This window comes from Lampetra fluviatilis, chromosome 42 (genome assembly GCF_964198595.1).
Source record: "Lampetra fluviatilis chromosome 42, kcLamFluv1.1, whole genome shotgun sequence".
Lineage (NCBI taxonomy): Eukaryota > Metazoa > Chordata > Hyperoartia > Petromyzontiformes > Petromyzontidae > Lampetra > Lampetra fluviatilis.
In genome coordinates, this window is record NC_136316.1 from 9,147,485 (window position 1) to 9,167,525 (window position 20,041).

Below are 20,041 nucleotides of genomic sequence, written 5' to 3' on the forward strand. Positions count from 1 at the left end.
ATCCCGATATTTGGAGTTTGCATGTTCTCCCCGTGGTCGCGTGGATTTTTCTCCAGGCACTCCAGTTTTTCCCTCCACGTTTGGAATCAACATGCGCTTTGAGTATTTGACTGACATACATTTCCACGTGATAAGCCACTGTGTTGAGATGTCATTTGTGGCCAGGTCGCTTCTGAAAAAGAGCTATATAGATCAGGTGGGCCTTACCTGGTAAAATGAAAATAGTAAAATATGATATGACAAAGAATTATGACCAATGTATAGCTTTAGGATGTTTATTTATTTGGCATACGGCCAAGTGGCTTGGCGGTAGAACGAGGGGGTCTCGGTCGGTGTTGCGAGTTCAAATCCTGGTTGGGGTGTTGACTCAGCCCACCATTCCTCTGGGGTCGATAAAATAGGAACTACTTTGTGGGGAAGTCAACAGAGGTTGTCCTATGAATAGATTCACTCCTGCTATAGGAATGTGGAATTTCCACCACTTTCTCAATGCTGTAGACAGGAGTTGGGCTCGAATGCCTCTGCCCAATAGAGCAGGAAATCAAGTGCTTGACAATTGTCTCGTGGTGCACAGCAGAGTTGCTGCCTGACATGCCGGCTCTGTTCATCACTGCTGGCGCCCACTGTTAGCAGGGCTGGGAGAAGGTGCAACGTGTGTGTGCGACGATAGAGATGCTGATGGGGATGACCGGGAGACACACACACTGTACACATGCACAGCAGGTCGGTGAGCATCATCTCTCTATCGTACGGCTGCTGATGTAGATGCAGAGCAACAACCGCAATGTCACATTCAGGTGGTCAAGCCAGACAACCGCGTCCGGAGCAGTGGCGTGTTAGTCGCCGTGATGTCTCCTTCGTAACTGTGGATTGGGCATTGCGTCATTAGACGTTGTGTGGTCTGTTTTGGATGGCCACAGTCGCACCCTGGAGAGTATTATTTTCTATTTGTGCATCAGGCATCCGCACCGCCTGCCATGGTTTGTGCAGTGGATGCGGTTTAGGGTGAACCATGAGCTTCGTGGAAGATCAAACCCAGGGATTTTCTGCGTTGGGTCTTTCGCAAGGTGGTGTTTGGTCGAGAGTTCTTTTGAACTCCATTCAACTTTCCAAGCTTCATTAGGGTTGAATTCGCATGGTTTAAAGTGAAATGCATGGGTTAAAAAAGGCTTCGGTGACTTCATGAGCTGACACAACACATTTGCGTAGCTCATCACAGCATTTTGGCTTATTAAAGTAGTGTCGAGTATTAATAGAGTTGGTCAGCTGAGCCAATTTCTCGCCGTGCCGTTAGAGTGCGGATGGACACCCTCCCCCTCGTCGTCTGCGTGTCGGGCGCGCTGCCTCTGCGCGCCACTGCGGTTGTGTCCGCGGTGACTCTTCAACACCACCACTCTCACCACTCTCACCACCACTCTCACCACCACTCTCACCACTCTCACCCCACAGTGGACTTCATGCACTGGGCAACGTTGTTTGCAACAGCAGGCTACTGTGCTCTGCTGTCACGGCGGTTACAACAAACGTGAACGAATACCTACAGCTAAGCTGCACAATACTAGTCGTCATTTGGGGATACTAGCCCTGCCATAGTAGTGTGGAATTTTTAATACTGGCGAAGAACGTCGACTCATTTGGGAAGGGGTGTTTATTAAACGTGGCGGTTACAGTGTCGCTGCATTTTCCTTGTGTGGCAAGTAACCTCGCCCTCATTGTGCTCCCACGTGGTGGAGTCAACGACATTGCATCGAAGAAATGGATTGGTCCTGTAATAATTCATTCTCCCGAGTAGTATCTGCTGTTGAGGGCAGAGTGTACAGGCCACGGTGACCTGCATGGCTCCTTTTAAAACAACCACCCTTAATTAACATGTAATAACAATGTAGCATGCGGCGTTAAATAGATAGCCGGACAGTGTGTAGCAGTGCTGGTCGCTGAGCCAGCTTGCTCGGAGGTGGCGGTTCAACTCCCTTCGTCCCCACCCCAATTCATCACTGAGAGGCGTTGTCAGCCACATGCCATATCGGTGATGGTCAACTGCCCGGTAACGTCACTTAAAGTCGTTGGCCGTTGTGAGTCCGTGTCGGAAATCTCTCGTTTTCAAATATAGCACGAGAACACCAATGACACGGAGTCGTGTCCAGAGTTACTTAGAGGAGATGCAATGAATCATGTTAATCCTGTAAAAGGATCATGTGTGTTTAACTCGAGACTGAATGACAGGGCCATAGTGGTGTAATCACAGAATTAAGGTCAGAGGTGAAGTAAAACAGTGGGGCAGGACAGGCTGTGGTTTTTGTCTGTGTTTAGTTAGTGCGCGTTGCAGTGATACAGAGCTCAGCACGTGGAAGTGACTCCTTTCTCCAGGCGGATGACGTCCATCTCTGTTATTTACATGATGAGCTTCAGGAATCCACTCTGGAAGAAAACAGCATTTTGGGTCAAATCTGGAAAGGAAGGTCTATCGTTGGTCGAATTCAGCAGAGATGTTATTATTTAACCATCCTAATTGTGATGCTTGTCAATAAAACAACCTGTTAATGCATCTTGCCAGATCTTGGAAGCTGAGCAAGGTTGAGCCTGGGTAGTACTTGGATGGACGAGCGCCACGCGTTACCGGCTGCTTTAAGCTATGAAGCTGTGGAGCTGCATAGTGGGAAGCAGATGCCAATGCAGCAAAACACATTATTGTACTCTACTCATGTGCTGCCAGTTCCGTGCTCCAATACCGTCACCCATCCACACTCACCAGCGTGGTAAAGAATGGTCAGAAAACCCCCATGACCTGCATAGTCAGGGGGAGGCCTTCACCCACCAGAGGATTAACAAAAGTTGCTGACCATGAATTCTTTGGTCTATGACAGCAGATCTGGGACGATTGCCCGCCGATCAGCCGTTGCTTTGAGACTGGACGGCGTGGTGCGAGCTAGACGGACGTTGCCTCGGATGTTTGGGGGACCGGGCTTGGGTGGATGCAACACCGGTGCTCCGTAAACATTTTGTCCCAGCCAGCGTTCATCGGGAGGAGGAACCGTGCTCCAGCGGATGAGCGGTTGCTACCTCTGGGAGCTCTAACGGGCCCTGCTCGGGAGTGGGGGGGGGGGGATGGGGTAGGCGGGTTTGGCCGGGGGGCACTGTTGGCAGAACACTTTGCATGGACAAAAATTAGCACAGTTGGCTACGTACGGTGTGGTAGAAGTTCAACATGGATACATACGCACCGGAACACCACAACTTGGAGGGCCGCTCAGCTATTTACACAACCCATCAGCACGCGGGGAGTCAATGACACGAGGACTACTTTGTGGGAAACCAGCAGTAGTTGCCCTGTGGAGAAGATCTCCGCCCCCTCGCCATGACAATGAGGAATTGACAACATGTGCATGCACGCGCTAATGGAGTCGAGCGCCAACGCCAGTTCACGTTTTGCTTATCTTGATTTAAAAACAGATTTTTTTTTATTTAGGAGAGAACACTCAAAACGTGAGCAGCCAGGCCCAAGGCAGACCATCGATCGAGCGTGATGAGACGTGTCACAAGCCGGCTTTGTGTGGTGGCCACCTTGCTACCACAGGCCTGCGTGCGCAAGTTACAATGCGGCCAGTTTAAAATCTCGATCCGCACGCTTCCCACGTGGGCAGCGTCTACCCCACGAGCCCGGCGCCGCGGCACGATCGTCGTCGGTTCGCCGGCACGCAACGCTCGTTAACGCAGACTCTCCGGCATCGGCCAGGGTGGCGGGCGGGCCTGGCGCCACAGGTGGGCCTGGGCGTCACGGGGATCGATACGGAATCGTCCCCCGCGGAAAACGCAGAGCGCCGCCGTTGCCGGCGCTCACCCCCGGCGCGCCGCACACGGCCCCGCCTGCGTGAGGTCGCGCGCTGCCGGGGAATTAGGGGCAGAGCGCGGCCGCTGTCTGGAGCAATTCCCTCTACAGCCGCCCTGCCGGGTCTCCCACCGGGCAAGCGCTCGCTCCGAGAGCTGCTTTTTTGACGGCGCTGTCGTCGGTTTCCCGGAAACGCGGCGGCCTCGAGTCTTCCTGCTGCGTTTGTCAAACCGATAAGTGAAGCGGGCTGCTGGCGTGCCGTGTCGCTCGGGCGACGTGCAAGTGAAGAAAGCCCTCGGGGGGGAGAGGACGATCCGCGATCCGTCTCCGGGAGCCGGCCAGGCCTTTTGCGCGCCGATTCGCGGAACGCTCGCACCGGGCGACGATCTGCGCACGCAACTCGACACCGGCGGTAGCGACGGTGTCAACGCTGACGCGGCGCTTCACGTCAACTCAACACTTCTGGTGTCCGTGCTGGAACATCTTCTCAGTGGGTGGAGGATAGCCGTGGGCGCAGTTTCACATCCCACAGCGATTAGTCACGCGAGTGGGAATCGCCAGTGCCTTTTATTGTTGCCCCTGGACAAATCACCCGAATCGCCCCCGAATGGGTGTGACCTCATCGAATATTGCAAGCTAAGCAGGGTGCCGCCCGATTACTCCTCGACTGGGTGGCTGTCGGGGCTTGCCAGGTGTTGTAGGCGCAGGGGCTGCGGAGTGGATGGAATATGGAAGTGTTGAGTGTCACCACCGCCCGGCTAATGCGTGGTGGGTTCTCTCTCGAAGGTTCTCCGGTTTCCTTCCCGCAGTATGGGAAGGTATATCGCTGCTGTGTCAGTGAGCCTAAGTAACAAATAACAGCTTAATTACAACGCAGGGTTGTACATGAAGGCGTGATCTATTATCAACGAATTTACTGTACAATTAGACAGCGGTTTGGGACGGGTAATATAACCACGCACCGTAGGATAGCGGTTAGCGCTACGCTGCGCTACGAACCCGGCGACCCGAGTTCGATTCCCGCTCACGGCCAACACCACAGTGACGATTATCAGAACCGGTCCTGGGCCTCCCCTAGGTGGACTCAACCTCAAATGAGTCCCTGGTGCGGTGCGTAAACGTCACCACTAGCAAGACAAAGGCGGCCCAGGTGTGCCCCCGCCACTCGGCTGCGATCGTTCTAGAAGCTCCCTGCCGTGGTCCTTAGTCCACTTCTGGAGGTCCCTGTACTCGGTGTATGCGAGAAGAGCACGCAGGTGCCCTGCGCACCATCGCTGAGCTTTAGCAACTGACTCGTGTGGGCCGTGCCTCATGTGAGGGCCGCAACGGATAATATCTCTACGACACCGTTATGGACACCCTCTTAAGAACAGGGTTTTTTTTTTACCGAGTTCCACAAGAAGCTCATTTAGTTGAAACATTCGGAAGTTCATTGCTCATCAGCGACAGTCGAATACCCGTTATTTGAAATTGATATTCTGATGGCTTATTTAGCTGCTGCTCGTCATGTGGCTTCTAAGTGATTAGCCAAGTAGTAATCGGGCGTGACCTTGCCGAGCTTCCGATATTTGAAGAGATCACGCCCATTAGGGGGCTTTTAGAAAAAAAGAATCGCCGAGGTTTTGTAGAAACTGCTCAGAGGGGCACTGCGTGTCCCAGTGGTAGTGATAATAATACTATAAATAACACTCGAAGTGTTATTGTACAGCAGAGCCATTCACACAAACTGCATCTCACAGCGCCTTGCACGAGCCGCAGCTCGCCGAGGCGTGTAAATTTGGATGTATTTTCAGACAATTAATGATGAGTGTTTATACACGTGGGAGGAACCGGAGCACCTGGAGAAAACCCACGCGTTCTAGGGGCAACAGAGTATCACATACAGATGGAACAGATGGAGATTAGTTCACACTTGATGGTCCGCTTTCTCCTGGCTAGCCAGGGTATGGTGCCACCTCGACAGCCACGGTAAGGTAATTTTGGAACATTTGTGCGATCCACCTTCTTTCGTATGGCATATGGGTGGGGGGAAGCAACACTTTGTGTAAGATGTCATAATCCAATATTAAGGTCTTTCAACCAATCCAACGCGGCGTTAGACTCTCTACGGATTGCGGCGATGCCGCCAGGGTGCGCGGCGTGGACGGCGGCACTCGTCGTTGATGCGTTTGGTGGTTTTGGGCTTTTACCACGGTCGCAGTTTGGCGATTCTTTGACTTTCCATTAATGTGACGACGTGGTACGACGCGCATCTCCCGTGCCGCGTCCGAGCGCGGTTCGGTGCAGTCCACAGCCATCGTGAGAGGGATCCAGCAAAACTCTCGCTGTCTAGGGGGTTGCGTGCAGCAGCGCCGCCAGCGCTACCTGGCTACGCGCGATGGCAACGGAGCCGGTTTACAGCCCCTCGTGGTTCACTGTGGCCACCTGGCAAGTTTGGCAGGGAATTGCCCAGCACGCTGTGTCGTGGAAGGAGCGTGTTTAAGAACGGACATTGACCGATAAAATGGAGAGGATAAACAACACCCTGGGGCATCGCTCACCAGCACGTGCCGTTCAGTGGCAGTCACGGCTCGGTGTTCAAGTTGGCATCGCACGAAACACGATGCTGAACGTACAAATACTGCCTCTGAAACTAAGCGTTTAGTTTGTGTTCAGTTTGTTGTCGTTCCCCCCTCACCTCCGATTAGCACGGTTGGCTAAGTACGGTGCAAAAGACGTCCAACATACATACACACTCTCACCCGTGGGATCTCGCCTGGTGAAATATCGCAATTAGTTACCCAAACCATTTCATCTGCAGTGGCATGCGCTGAAGGTTGAAGATGCTGTTTTGTATGAATAGCCATTTGTTTAAAAAAAAACATTTTCCCATTGGCACACAAACGATACTGCTCTACTCGACACTGTGTTACATGGTACAGATATCTCTAAACAAGCCCAGGCAAGTGTTCATGTGTAGTTCACTTCGCTATCTGTGGCTGAAAGCGTGTTGTTTTAAGACGGATAGACGGGAAGGTTTCTGTGCATCCCAAAAGCCTCAGCGCTCTGCTTGTGGAGGACGATTTGAGTCAGCGCCATGCAGGTTCTGCCTTTTCATTCCGTGCTCCCGCCCTGAATTAAACCAGGTTCCCCAGTGCGAGAGCGTTTGATGCTTTCAGCATGGGTCACCAGCCACCGCGCAGAAAGGCTTTTGTGGAAATCTTGTTTCATGCTAAATTTGGCCTGCCTCAGTGCCGAGCGTTACGCAGCACGAAGGCTCACAGCAAACCACTCGCCCCCCGCTTGCCCGGTTAAAGACCAGCTGGTGCGATGCTGTGAGAGCCGTCCTGGGAGGCAAGATGTCAGATTTTTCAATGGGATCTGACGGAAGGAGGGGCCCAGAGGCGAGGTGTAGAGGCGTCTCCAGCATCGTCTCTGTCGACCTCTTGACCCTGACGCGGCACCGCGACAAGACGGCTTCAGTTTGCTCTGCTGCAATTTGCAGCTCGCGCACTCCTCTGCGTGAATGTCGTGGAAACCTCTGAGCGATCGATAGTGTTATGAACGTCGTTAAGTTACTAATAACGCTACTACCTGTGTGTTTACTCGTGAGGGAAATGCTAATCGATCGCACGTGCAGAGTAAAACGGTTTTCAGCAAATGTTCGATCAATTCTCACAATGCGACTGCTTTAATGAATGTAAATCTTTTTTCTTTCTTCTGTTCGTTTAAAAGTAAACCCAGAGCGGGCTGTGACGCGGCCCGGCGGCAGCGCCTTCACCGCCCCTTGCAGACGTTTGTGGTTTTAACCTGGCAGGCCACCCCGGTTATTACTTCGGGCGTATTAATCAAAAAGTTCGTCACGCCGTCTGCTTCCTAGTGGACGTTGAGGTTCCCATGGCGTGATTCGAAATGAGGAGGCCGTTTTGTGCCGGCATGATGTTCCGAATTTGCTAATATTTGAGAATTCACCCTGAAAATTACTGAGTTGGGATTACGCAGAGCAGCAGTCGTCACCCCCTACCTGCGGACGGATGCCCACTTGCAGGCAAGATGCCGGAGTCGCCTTGTGGCAACGCGGAGACCAACTGCCGATGCGGGCGCTCCGTGCACATTTGAGATAAGATGCCGATGACGCAAGGCAGGCGCTGCAGAGTTTGCCGCGGCATTTAAGGAACGCCAAAGTGAATGAATGCCACCGAGCAGCGGTCGTCTCCGGTGGCGGTGCCGAGCCCCCGTGGTTTATATTTCACACCGGAGCCAGCCTCCATGCCACAGCTGCCTCCGCAGTCTCCCCCATTGGGAGCAGCCTCACCAGGTGGTGGCTCAGCCCCACGACCTCATCCCATGGAAGATAATGGGCAAAATCGACCCTGCCAGGGAACCGAACTCATGGTCTCATGAATGAATGAGCTCCACGCGCTGTTAATACGTTACACGCAGCCGTACATAATTTACGCGTTACTTATAGGCATACATAATTAATTGCGGAATTAAATTCGGCGAGATAGCCATGAACTCGTGGTCCGCTAGCTGTGGGTTATTTTAATGTTTGGAACGTGGCGAGCAGTTTGCCATTGTGGCGTCCACTTCACGGGGAAGTGTTGCACTCTGTGAATTCTCCCGCGGGAGTCACGGCTGGGAGGATGACAGCAGGCAGAGGCCCAGCGGCGTATTAACTGACGGGTGAGATGCTGCAGCTGCAGCCAGGTGATCGTAGCCATCGTTATTCCGCTTGTTCACCCAGGAAAGGCCTTGCTGAGTCTCAAGACTTTTTCAGGAGGGTCCTGCCAAGTTTTCGCACTGGTGGGGGTGGGGGGGTTGCGATGTTGCTATGCGTAATCTCAGTTTAATAATTTGTAGGTAATTTTTTCTGCATTGGGATATTTGGCCAAGACCGGTTGCATTGTGTTTTTTTTTTATTCTTGGGTCTTTCGGTAAAGTCACGTAGATAGGTTCAAAGAAAATAACAAAAAATAACAAAAAACTACGACGTTTCGATCGCAACACAAGCGGTCGCGATCGAAACATCGTGTTTTTTTTTTAACCTATCTACGTGACTTTACCGAAACACCCAAAAATAGGAATTCCTGCGGTCACGAAAGCTTTAAGGTCAAGATTGTGTGTTTTGTTCAGCTATGGGAGGAAACCAGAGAACACAGAGAAATCCCTTTCAGAACAGGAGGACATACAAATGCCACGCAGAAAGGCGCCCGAGTCAGGAAACTAACCCAAGCCCTTCTTGTTGTGAGGCACGGGTGTCACCAATGCGTAGCCCTGCTGGCTTGTCAGAAACCGTAAACTGGGTGAGCTTGGGGAACTCGTGATCGAGGTGACTGGACGAGTATTTTGAAATGTCGTGCGCGCATTTGTGCAACCGTCTGCTGCTGAAGCAGCCTCTTGATTGATTTCCACACACGCTGCTACGCACCAACAGATTTGCTGCCCACAGCCCAGAGCACATTTGTACGAGTGGTCACATTCGTGTGCGGCGTTCCTTTCGAAAGCGTGTGTCAAAGTCTAAACGTCCAAAACAACCTCTGCGGTGAAATATATTTTGGGCTGGTTTTACTTGTTCTTACATGTCGGCGTAATGCGTCACCGTGGTCATGTGGTGGGTGGCGGTGATGACACGTCAGTTAATTTCGTCCAGGTCACTCACGGGGTCCCTCGATGCTCCCGTCAGATGCACTCAGAACCTGGGTTCGAGCCCGGGGTTCACTGCGTTGAGATGATCCGATATCCACACAACTTGTTAGCGTTCTTGACTTTTGATCAAAGGGTTTCTCAACTGCTGGAGACAAATAACCAGTGCTAAAAGGATGGATAGAACCAGCCATAAAGGGTAGCATGCGTGTCCCTTGCCCTCCCCTGCCGATGATATCACAGTGTATGATGTATTGCTAATGCAATACATCCGATGTTGGAAAGTATTGCATAATGACATGAATATTCATGTTTTGTGTTCCTTGTTTAGATTATATATGGTCGTTCATGAATTTAAAGCAAACAATACATGCATTGATAATTAAAAAAAGGATACTATTGACGTTCGTTGACAATTTACCTTGATTTAATAATACAGAAAACCCTTCCCTCTCACGAGTGGTAGCAATTGCGGTTTTGCGCCAAATTTATTGAGGTACACTTCACCGATCGCACCTCTCTGGCTCCACCATTCGCGGGTGACCGCGAGATTCCTGTATGCACTGTATCTGTACTGCTCGCGATGATGCTGCTGCTGCCGCGGAAGGACACACACGCCGCTGTACGCGGATACTGTACAGTATTGTTCACGACTTGAAAAGGAAAATCGTTGTATACATTTACCATACAAATTATATTTAACAATAGAAAATACGAATCATATTTTTCATTCAAAATACTTCCTGTTTAATGTTTGAGTTGATGTAGAGTGACGTAAGGCAACAGGAGGGGTGAGTGTTGTATTACGAACCATGAGCCAAACTCTGGTTTTCCCATTGATGCCTTTGAGTTTACGGATCGCGGATTTGCCGATTGCGGCTAATTTCAAGAACGTAACCCCCGCGATGGGCAAGGGTTTGCTTTATATCATTCTACACTCTATTACATGGTTTATCTGTTGTAAGGGTTGACTCAGCCGATCGCCTTTCCTGGGTTGACAAAGCGAGACCACTTTGTGGAAGCCAACACTGGTTGTCGAATGGAGATACTGGCCCCAGAATGTGGAATGTCCAGCAAGTGGCTCAGGACCACCACAAGAGATGCGTACCACCCAATGCTCTCTAGGGCAATACCCCACCGTCTGTCTGTATCTTGGTACTTTGTGTTTAAGAAACAGAAATTATGCTGTTGTAAAAGGACACGAGGGCAGCTCGGACACGCAGTATTATGCGTCAGCTTTCCGTTGAGCAGTCGATGATATTAGTCATCAACATGGTTGGTCATCGCTGCAGGCAAATGTAATCACTATTGCCGTATAGGCATTGTAGATATTCGGAGGTTTTATACAATGCTCTGTTGTACTCTGCAAATAGGTAGGTGGGCAAAGTGTTTTTTTTTATGTCGATGTGCAGTATCGTCATGAGCACACACACGTTAAAATGGGCACTGCCACTGAATTTACGTGCATCACAAGCCGCGCGGAGAGCAGAGCATCGTACGCTTGAGCCGTGGCCGGAGGATGGCTCAGCGGCCTGACTCCTGCGTCGGTGCCAAAGGCCCTCGGGTTTTTCAGAACGGTGCACACGGCCCGGTGGAAGCGCGTTGACCGCCCGTTGCGGAGGTTTGAATCCGGCAGGCTGCCCTGGTTATTGCCGCGGGCGTGTTAACCGTGCAAAGTACCGCCCGCTTCACTGTGGATTTTGAAGGTCCACTGAAGGTCGTTTGAAAAGAGGAGGCCCTTTTGTGCTGGCGTCACGCTCCAAATTTTTCAAAATTCTAAAAAAGGCCCGTAAATTGCTCATTTGGGATTGCATAACCAGCAACATCACCCTCCAATGTGAAACGACTGCAGACTGTATGTGCGTGTCGCGATGGCCTTACGCTGTAAGAATCCACGGTCTCCAGTGTAAGGCGTTGAGCATCTTAATTCAGTTACCAGCGACCTCGCCTAAAAGCCACTGTGTAAAATGTGATCTCACGCTTAATGTTACATTTCATTACTCGGGAGGCTTATTCAGCTTTAACGGCACAAGCCACTCATTTTCACGGTGCAGAATGCATTTTAACGACTTTGTACGAGAAATGTCTTGAAGGATGTCAGGAGCAGCCCTGTGATGTCACTTACGGATCATTCGTGGCCCTTGTGGATGGAGACTTTGCTAATTGAGTGCTCTGCTGTGGTTGGACGATGCTGGTGACGGAAAAATGCCCTACTGTGCCCTGCAGTGCCGGTGGCACGAATGGGACATTGCTGATGACGCTGGCACGTGGACACGAAATCCAGTATACGCTTTTGATTGGCAAGAATGAAGGCATGATCCTGGCCAGCGCTCCGCCTGTGACCTGGTCTGCTGGCGCTGTGTCTCGGGCCGCTGAGCGGCTGCGAGTTCCCCGGGCCTAAGGAAGTGCGTGGTGTTTGTGACGACAGATATCCGTCGGATGCGGACGATGAGGCCGTATTGGATCAGATGCCTCTGATGATGTCGGAGGAGGGCTTTGAGGCTGAGGATTGTGACTATCACAGCCTGCCCAAGGCTAGAGTTATCAAGCAGAGGCGGGGACTAGCATGGTTTTTAACAGGCGGCTGCAACAGTCTGTGCACAAGGTAACGGATGACACATTAATGACACGATACCTTGGCACTGGCAAGCACATTCTGCTGGGGGCTACTTCAATGTTCTCTGGACATTAGGACGCGTCATCTGCTTTTGTGGCTGGAGCTGTGCGTCCCGTGCTGCACGGCGCGGAGAGAATGAGCAGCAGTGCGATTGACGCAACTGCAACGGAAGTGCATTGGGCTGCAAATACAGCTGATTTAGGGCAGGGGTTCCTCCTGTTATTCTGGCTAACCAACAGGCGTTCACCACTATTATGCACAATGAAGGGTAATCTGATTACTTAACTGCAGGCAGTCGGGATACCAAACAAGACGTGGGTCGTATTGATGCAAAACGCGTCTCTGAAAGCCGCGGCAGTGAAAGCAGCCCGTCGGAGCAGAGAAAACACCTCCCGGCCGCAAATGCAGGTGGCGTGCAGTCTAATGTGCTTGATCCTAAATGTAACTGCCACACCGCGCACACATATATACGCAGTTAACAGTGTATTTGCACATGTGCTTTGAAGGTGTGTGCGTAAGCAAATGTCAGTAAACGAGGCTCACGCCGTCCCCTTCTCGCCTGTCTGGACGGCAAGAGCCCGCATCACCTTCGCTTTGCGGCGTGCGCGCCCGCACCTCTTCCCTGTCGCCTTCGCGCATTCCCCCACAGCCTACGCTTCGCTTTGCACTTCCTCGAGTGAATCGCTTCTTACGCTAAACGCCCCCGGGCGCTCTCGTCATAGAAATAAAGTCAAGCGCTTGCTTGGGAAGTGTTTTGGGCTGCGCTGCTGTCACGCCGGTGTGTTGGCAGGCAGCTCGCTCGACGAGCACCTCGCCGCCGGATTAGCGTCACGGGGGTTCGGCCCTGTGCGTTAGAGAGTGGTCCCTTCTGAGACCGGCCGTTGCGTTGCTGATGTGTTACGTGTGTGCGTGTGTGTGTCTGTGTGTGCGTGTGTGTCTGTGTGTGTGTTTTGTGTCGTTGTCATGTGTGCCTTCGATTGCTTACACGTACACTATCTGTCATTCGCTCACCAAGTGTTACAACAACAACAGCGGCAGCGAGGGATAGAGGCCCCGGCACGTCATCAATTCCGTATCACGGTTATTTATTTGACTTGGTCAGATCCCACCAAGGTTAATCCTCCTTTTGGGAAAAAAGAAACTAAGTTACGTGCAGAGCACGCGTTTATTTTTGTTACAACTTATTTGCAGGTCTTTTCCAAATCAATATGTTTGGCCCTTGCAAAGTCACACAAGTCCCTATTGTAGCATGCTAAAATAGAAAAGTACTTTTGTTCTTTATTTAAGCATTTCGGAGCCCGTTGGAAATGTGTTGTCATTTCTCAATGAGAAACGTGTAAGGGGGTCGGTCCTCGGTGTCCACTTTGGCGTTGGCAGCGCTCGCGTGGCTCCCTGCTGCCGTCGCGGCCCACGCGATGCAGGAGTGCGACCGTCGAGAGCGTGGGGTGACACCTGGACCCCTGTCACCGCTTGACTCGCAGTCTGAATATCAGCCGCCCAGATTTTAAAACGAACTGAAGTGTTCAGAGGGAATGCACGTTTGGCCGCTTTCTCGTGTCACATGCCAGATTCAAGTCGCTTTTCTTCTGCCCCCAGCGATGGCTGAATGAAGCTGATGTATGCGAGTGCAAACACTCGTGCCATGCAAATACACACGATTTCTCGCCTCAGCTTGCAAAAGTCTAGAATGTTTCCCAAGTGTTATTTCAGCTGAAGTGTCCATTCGGACACCATGGTAGAGAACGGCCCGCAGTCATATTTATCACAGAGCTACTTCTGAAAATCAATTGGCATCCGTGCCCATGTGACAACTTGATTTGATTGGCTCTTGTCAGGTGATGGAGGGTTGTTGTAGTTTTAACATTGACATGATAGCTACATACCACAGAGGGACCATGTCGTGAGTTGGTGGGAGTGCATTCTGAGCGGTGGAAAGGGGCCTTGTTTACACACGGGCGGCCGGATCCCGGATTCGTACCCAGGATATCGGCATTGCCGGCTCAGTTTGACCGCACTGGTTTCACCGTGGGCCCTGTCTCCTTTGTGTGCAGCGCGTGGGCACGGGCAGACGGTAAAACACTGGTGGTGAGTGGTTAGTTTGAGTTCTGGTAGCCTGGGTTTAATTGCAGCTGCCCATTGTTTCCTCTAGGTTGACTTAGCCTGGAATTAATAAGTTGTGTCACAGGAGGTCATATGCAGCGCCGGAGAGATACGGGTGGCTGGGTGTGTGTGTTGTGGTTGTTGGCTGCACGACCACCCCCTTGCATGCAGCTGCTGGCGTTCATAGGAGCTGTACTCGCTCACAGCTCTCCCCCGCAGTCTGTTGTTTGTACAAAAATAGGAATCTCAGTTTCGGTGTTGTCGCACCAATGTACTTTTGTCACGTAACGAATGTTGCGTGTGTATTCTTTTTCATCCCATTTGCATGACGGACTTCATACGTCTCTCCGCGCCACGCGTGCATAGGTTCATCCTTGTGCCTAATTCTGTTCGTCTCTTCATGCCTCTCGCTTTCGCTGCTTGTCGTCGTCGTGATCTGTGATTACCTGTGCCCCTTTGTCAGCCGGTAAACCGACACCTGTCGTGTTTCGTCAACGCACGTCCGTCTCCCCGTGCGGCTCGTCCAGCTTGGTGTCGAGGAGGCAGATTGGTAGAGTCGAGTTGACAACGTTGTGCGTTAGTTCGCATGAGGACAGACGTTTCGACTTCCCACCTGTCGGGCCATTTCTTAAAGGGCGCCATTACCAGAACCGCCACTCCGTTGAAAGTGGACGTTAAAGACCCCGTGGCATTTTCCTCAAGAGTAGCGCGCCGAGTGTGCCGCCGTCACGGCCAAGTTTGAGAATCCCTCCGAGGCAGCCGTCAGGTTTCATCGCAGCGCTCCTCCCCTCGCGCCGGCACCACTCCCTCCCCCAGCTCTCCCTCGGCACGCAGGCGAGGCACCTGTGTGGCGACTCACCTGTGTGACGACTCACCTGTGTGACAAGTCACCTGTCTAATGAGTTGGGCGCGGGGGAGGCACTGTAGGGCGCAGCACGGCCTCGTTGCGTCACGGCTGTTTGCTCGGAGAGCCCCGTGTCAGCCCCCCCTGCGCGTACAGTGAAGAGGGCAGGGCGCCGCGCTATCGACTCACGCCACCCCCCCCCCTCTCTCCGTGCGCACGCGACGGCGACTCCTCCACTGCCGCGCTCGCCATTCGCGGCTGCCCTCTCCCGCTCGCACTGTCCGGCCATGGGCAAGTAAGTAACGAGGCGCTGGCACGCGCCACGTTTCGGCACCGGCGTCCGCGCCGGCGCGGGGGGGTAGGAGGAGTGGGGTGGGGGGGGGGGCCAGGCGGTGCCTCCGGTGGCCGCGCTTGGGCTCCCAATGACGCGCACGACACAAACGCAGCCTCCGCCGCGGCACCCGAGAGGGCCCGCGCCGCCGAGCCGACCCAAAATCTGGACTGGCGTGCTTTGGGCCGCAGGGTCCGGTGATTTTCTTTCTTCTTTTGTGGGAGCGTGGCCGGGAGTTGTGCTTCCGCGTAGGCTGAGAGCGTGCAGTGCAGGCGGGGGTGGCGGCTGCTGCTGCACGGCTACGCCGAGGCCGTGGGGGGCCCCCCGCGAGTGCGTTGGGCATCTTCGCTCGGTGCGAAGGAATGACTGCAATGCGGTTCTGCCGCTCTCAGACACTAAACGTGGCAGGTCGGCCCAACAATTGGGTTATCGCCGAGATTGAGAAAACCAGTGTGCGGTAATAAAGGCGTAAAATGAGTCGCGCTCGAAAGATGTATTTCCCACGTTAAAATCAGAAAGGGTACTCGTGCAGTTAATCAATGTAGGGCTGTCCATCGCGGGTCGTCCAGGCGGCTGGAGCAGTACTCCTCGGCGTTTCCTGCGAACTCACCTGTCGCCCAGCAGCGCCCAGCGTCTCTGCTCGCTGCTGAGTTGGAGGAGCTTTTTCCCTCTGTCGCTTTCCGTTTTTGTCTTCCCTCTCCGCCATCACCGCTCCCACGCCGCCTGCGACACGGCCGTGTTGACGAGGCTGTGTTCCACCAGCGCGTCTGCTCTGCAGTTGCCAACGCGGAGCTCCGCGTTGGCCCTGAGCTGTGATCGTCGAGCAAAGAGGCTGACGCTCGCGCGCAAAACGCTTTCACAGCGAATGCCGCTGCAATAATGCGCAGACTCTGGTGTTCGTTCAGCGCAACAGTCATGATGGCCGTGTCCCATGTAATAATAATGCGTAGCGCTGGCACAAACCCTGGCCATCCGCGATACAGCACTTGGCACTTACCCATTTTCAGTGCAAATCGTGTTCGTATTCATAACAGCACGAAAACGAACATCACTAACAACAGTGCCGATATTGACACGAGCAGTAATACGAACTCTCACCTTAATCCCTTGCCAAGCGCTCATGATCAAGCAACCGTAACACTTGGCAACTCTCCACGTGCGACTGGTTCGAGTACAGTAGCTGACACCTGAGTCTCGGCGGCTCTTAACATTCGCCAAACGCTCATCTCGGCACAGACACGAGCCCTAATGGTCGAACGTGCAGTAATCTACGCGCTACCAGAAGCCCCCATCTCAGTAAGGAACATGAACACCCTGACCCTACACATGAACACATACGTGTTTATACTGGAGGAATCCGATGAGCTATAAAGCGCTTTTTCACAGATGACCCTGAAATCCTGCAGTTAACGTGAATCCAAATGCGCACACTCGGCATGAACTCACACCTGTATTCTAATCATCATGCCCCGTCCAAACAGTTGCCAGTCATCTCTTCCCTTGAGGCTAACCCCAAACCCAATGAAATTTCACTCGCTCACTCAACAACATTCACTTTATTCACCTGAAACATTCAGCAGCTCACCGACTCACACAAACACTCATTCACCCAAACACTTGCCCGTTCACCCGTACACTCTCACCCACGTACCCAAGCACTCGCCCAAACTTGAATTGCTAACCCAACAAAAACCAACCCAATCTGTAACCTTTAATCATCAGACCCTTTGTCAACAGGCAGGCAAGGGTGAATCGAGACGGCCCGTTCCAGTACACAACCAGGGCTACAGTTACGGGCAGTTAAAGTCTCTCCCTTTTAAAATGAGCGTGAGATTGTGTCGAAATCCATATTCCTTTTGCTATTGTACATAATTGGTAATGTACATACACAATGTGCATACATTAGGTATGTTGATTAACTGTGAATAACCCAACTAATAAATAGAGAACCATTGTAATTTATATTTCAGTTTCAGTTTAATTTATTTGGTTTTACCCTGGGAGCCATTCATTCGGCTCTTGATTCGGGTGCAACCGCAACAAACAATAAAATGACAAGATACATTTAAAATTTACTGCACACAAATTTAAACATCCCCTATAAAAACAATTCAATCTTCCAGAAAAAGCACCATATGTTTATGCTGCGTATAAAAAATGTGCAAAAATCCCAGTTTGATGTTTGATCACAATAACAATCACAATACAATTTAGATTAAAATTGTAAGTATAACTCTAAACTGCAACATACAAATATGGCTAAACTAAACCTTTTTAGAAATCACTAAAATAATGCTATAAAAACAATGTAACGGTGATCATTAGAAATGACCATGGCTACATTAAGCCCCTCCCCCCCTCTGGTCGTCGCACCTGATTGGCTCACAGTGACGACACCGCAACTGCCCCCTCTGCTTAAGACCGAAACAGCAGCAGGATTTCTCTACAACTCTGCCTGTCCGCCTGAGCGGCCGGTTGTAATTACTGGCGAAAACATCACGGCACCCGAATTGTTAAATGCTGCGGTGGGTTTACAATCCGACGCGCCGGTGTGCTGAACTAGTAACTAATTACTCTTTGGTTTTTTCGGTAAAGTCACGTAGGTAAAAAATAAAAAGAATGAAAACAACTAAATTAAATCACGACGTTTCGGGCGCAACACAAGCGTCCGTCTTCAGGTGGGCGACAACAACGTAGCGAAAGCACCGCAACCACTTAAGTGTGTCTAAGAGATGGCGACTGTATCATTCCTCGTCACAGCCATCTCTTGGACACACTTAAGCGGTTGTGGTGTTTTCGCTACGTTGTCCCCACCTGAAGAAGGATGCTTGTGTTGCGCCCGAAACGTCGTGATTTAATTTAGTTGTTTTCATTTATTTTATTTTTTACCTACGTGACTTTACCGAAAAAAACAAAGAGTATGAATCCTTGCAGTCACAAAAGCTTCAAATCTAGAATTAGTAACTAATTGGCATATTTTGTTCGGTGAAAAACCTGACTGCTGACGGGTTTAACGACACATTAAATATTTACGTGATCTAGCCCCAAAACAAAACCTCTTATGGATTACATTGGTAGCGAAAGCCTACGCGTGAAATTCCACGTTCCTGTGGCAGTGGCCAGTCTACACGTGAGATTACAGCGGTGAACCTCCCACGAATTGATACTCATTTATTCATTCCCGGAAGTATGATGAGCTGAGTTAGTCACCTGTGTGGATGTGAACTCAACGCAACCCTCCGCTTGTTTATCGCGCGCACTGTGCACAATCGGGCGTTACCTGGCCGGGTAATGGCATCGCGGTGGTAACTGCAGTCTAACCTTCGCCAAACAGCGTTACTCATGCAAACAGGAGATCAAACACAGCCATCATAGCAGCCAGCATTGCAGTGATGCCTCCATAATAGAGCCTTTTTGGGTTAGATTGCGTAAATATAAAAGTGTCGTGAAACCCGCCACCATCCAACAAAGCCAATTCGTAAGGTTTGTCACGTCGACAAAACGTGTCAATTCGTTACTAGTCCAGCACACCGGTGCGCTGGAGAGTAAACGCACCACATGTACAGATCGAGTTCGACGTTTCGCCAGTAATTACAGCTAGCATCATCCTGCCAGCAACCCTCGTTGTTGTACCCATACAGAAGACCAACGCTAACGGAGACATCGCAGCGATACACTCCGCTGCTCCTGACGACGTTGTCTGACTTGACCCCCGGAATGTGAAATTGTAGTTGTTTCTCTGCATCTGTATCAGCCGTATGGAAGAGGAAGACCAACACTAACCATTAACAGCACCATCCTCTACCTCTTATCATAACAACACACAGACCACACCGACATTATTATTTGTTATCATCATCATCATCATAACAGCACCAACACGAACCATAAACAGCAAAAAAACAAACGGCACTAATTCGACTGTTCCCTAAACGACCCCAACCAGCAGTTCCTCCTAACAGCTTTGACCCCTGACCCTTTTGCCCTCCCACCTCCCCTCTGGGCAGGCCTGCCCTCCCGCCCCCACCTCCTCTGGGCATGCCTGCCCTCCACCCCTCTCTCTGAGCAGCCCTTGCGCCCCTCACACAGCGCGACACTGAGATGCGTCTCCCGGTCTCCCACAGAGCTCTGTGCCACCTGCTGCGGCGCTACCCGGTCCGCTCGCTCATTTTTGCGCAAATGATCCTGCGGAACATTTTATCCGTTCTCTCTCTCTCGCTTTGATCAATTCCTTAAACGGAGGGAACGGTGTAATCAGTGATGATCGCTGACGTTAATTTGGAAGCGCGCGTCGTTAACGCTTCCTTGCAATCGGCTCCGGAATGGATCGGCGTTCGCTTCGCAGGCCATCGATTCCACAACGATCGGCGGAGTTAAACTTCATTGGCATTGATTCCACGACATCGAGAGCAATCGCCTCCCGTTCGTATTTACAGGGTGTCCATAAAGGCGTCGTCCATTCTCAAAGACTTGCACAGAGGCACAAGGCCTAGCCACACCGTTCAAATGTTTGCAACGTGTCCCCTTGCGAGTTTCGCTCGACCTGAAACGGTGAGCGATCTTCACCGGCGCCGTGCCACAAGCGTTCAAAACGAGGATCACAGCCGAGCGATGGCGGTGAACGTCGGACCTCAATCTCCGAACGATGCAATCCTCTCGCTGCCCGCTGTGCTGTGATCTTATAGCGCTAGCGCGATG

At 51.6% G+C, this 20,041-nt stretch overlaps 1 protein-coding gene across 3 annotated transcripts in view; it reads left to right on the plus strand.

The window, feature by feature from the left end:
- Positions 1–20,041, plus strand: part of ATP9B (ATPase phospholipid transporting 9B) — a 120,084-nt gene that overhangs the window by 5,512 nt on the left and 94,531 nt on the right. For 2 of the 3 annotated variants that reach the window (XM_078875795.1, XM_078875797.1), the window contains exon 2: positions 11,880–12,056. The exons of the other annotated variant lie outside the window; for it this stretch is intronic. In XM_078875795.1, the coding sequence (XP_078731921.1) occupies positions 11,880–12,056 (177 nt within the window). The remainder of the gene's footprint in view (positions 1–11,879; positions 12,057–20,041) is intronic. 3 annotated transcript variants of the gene reach the window in all.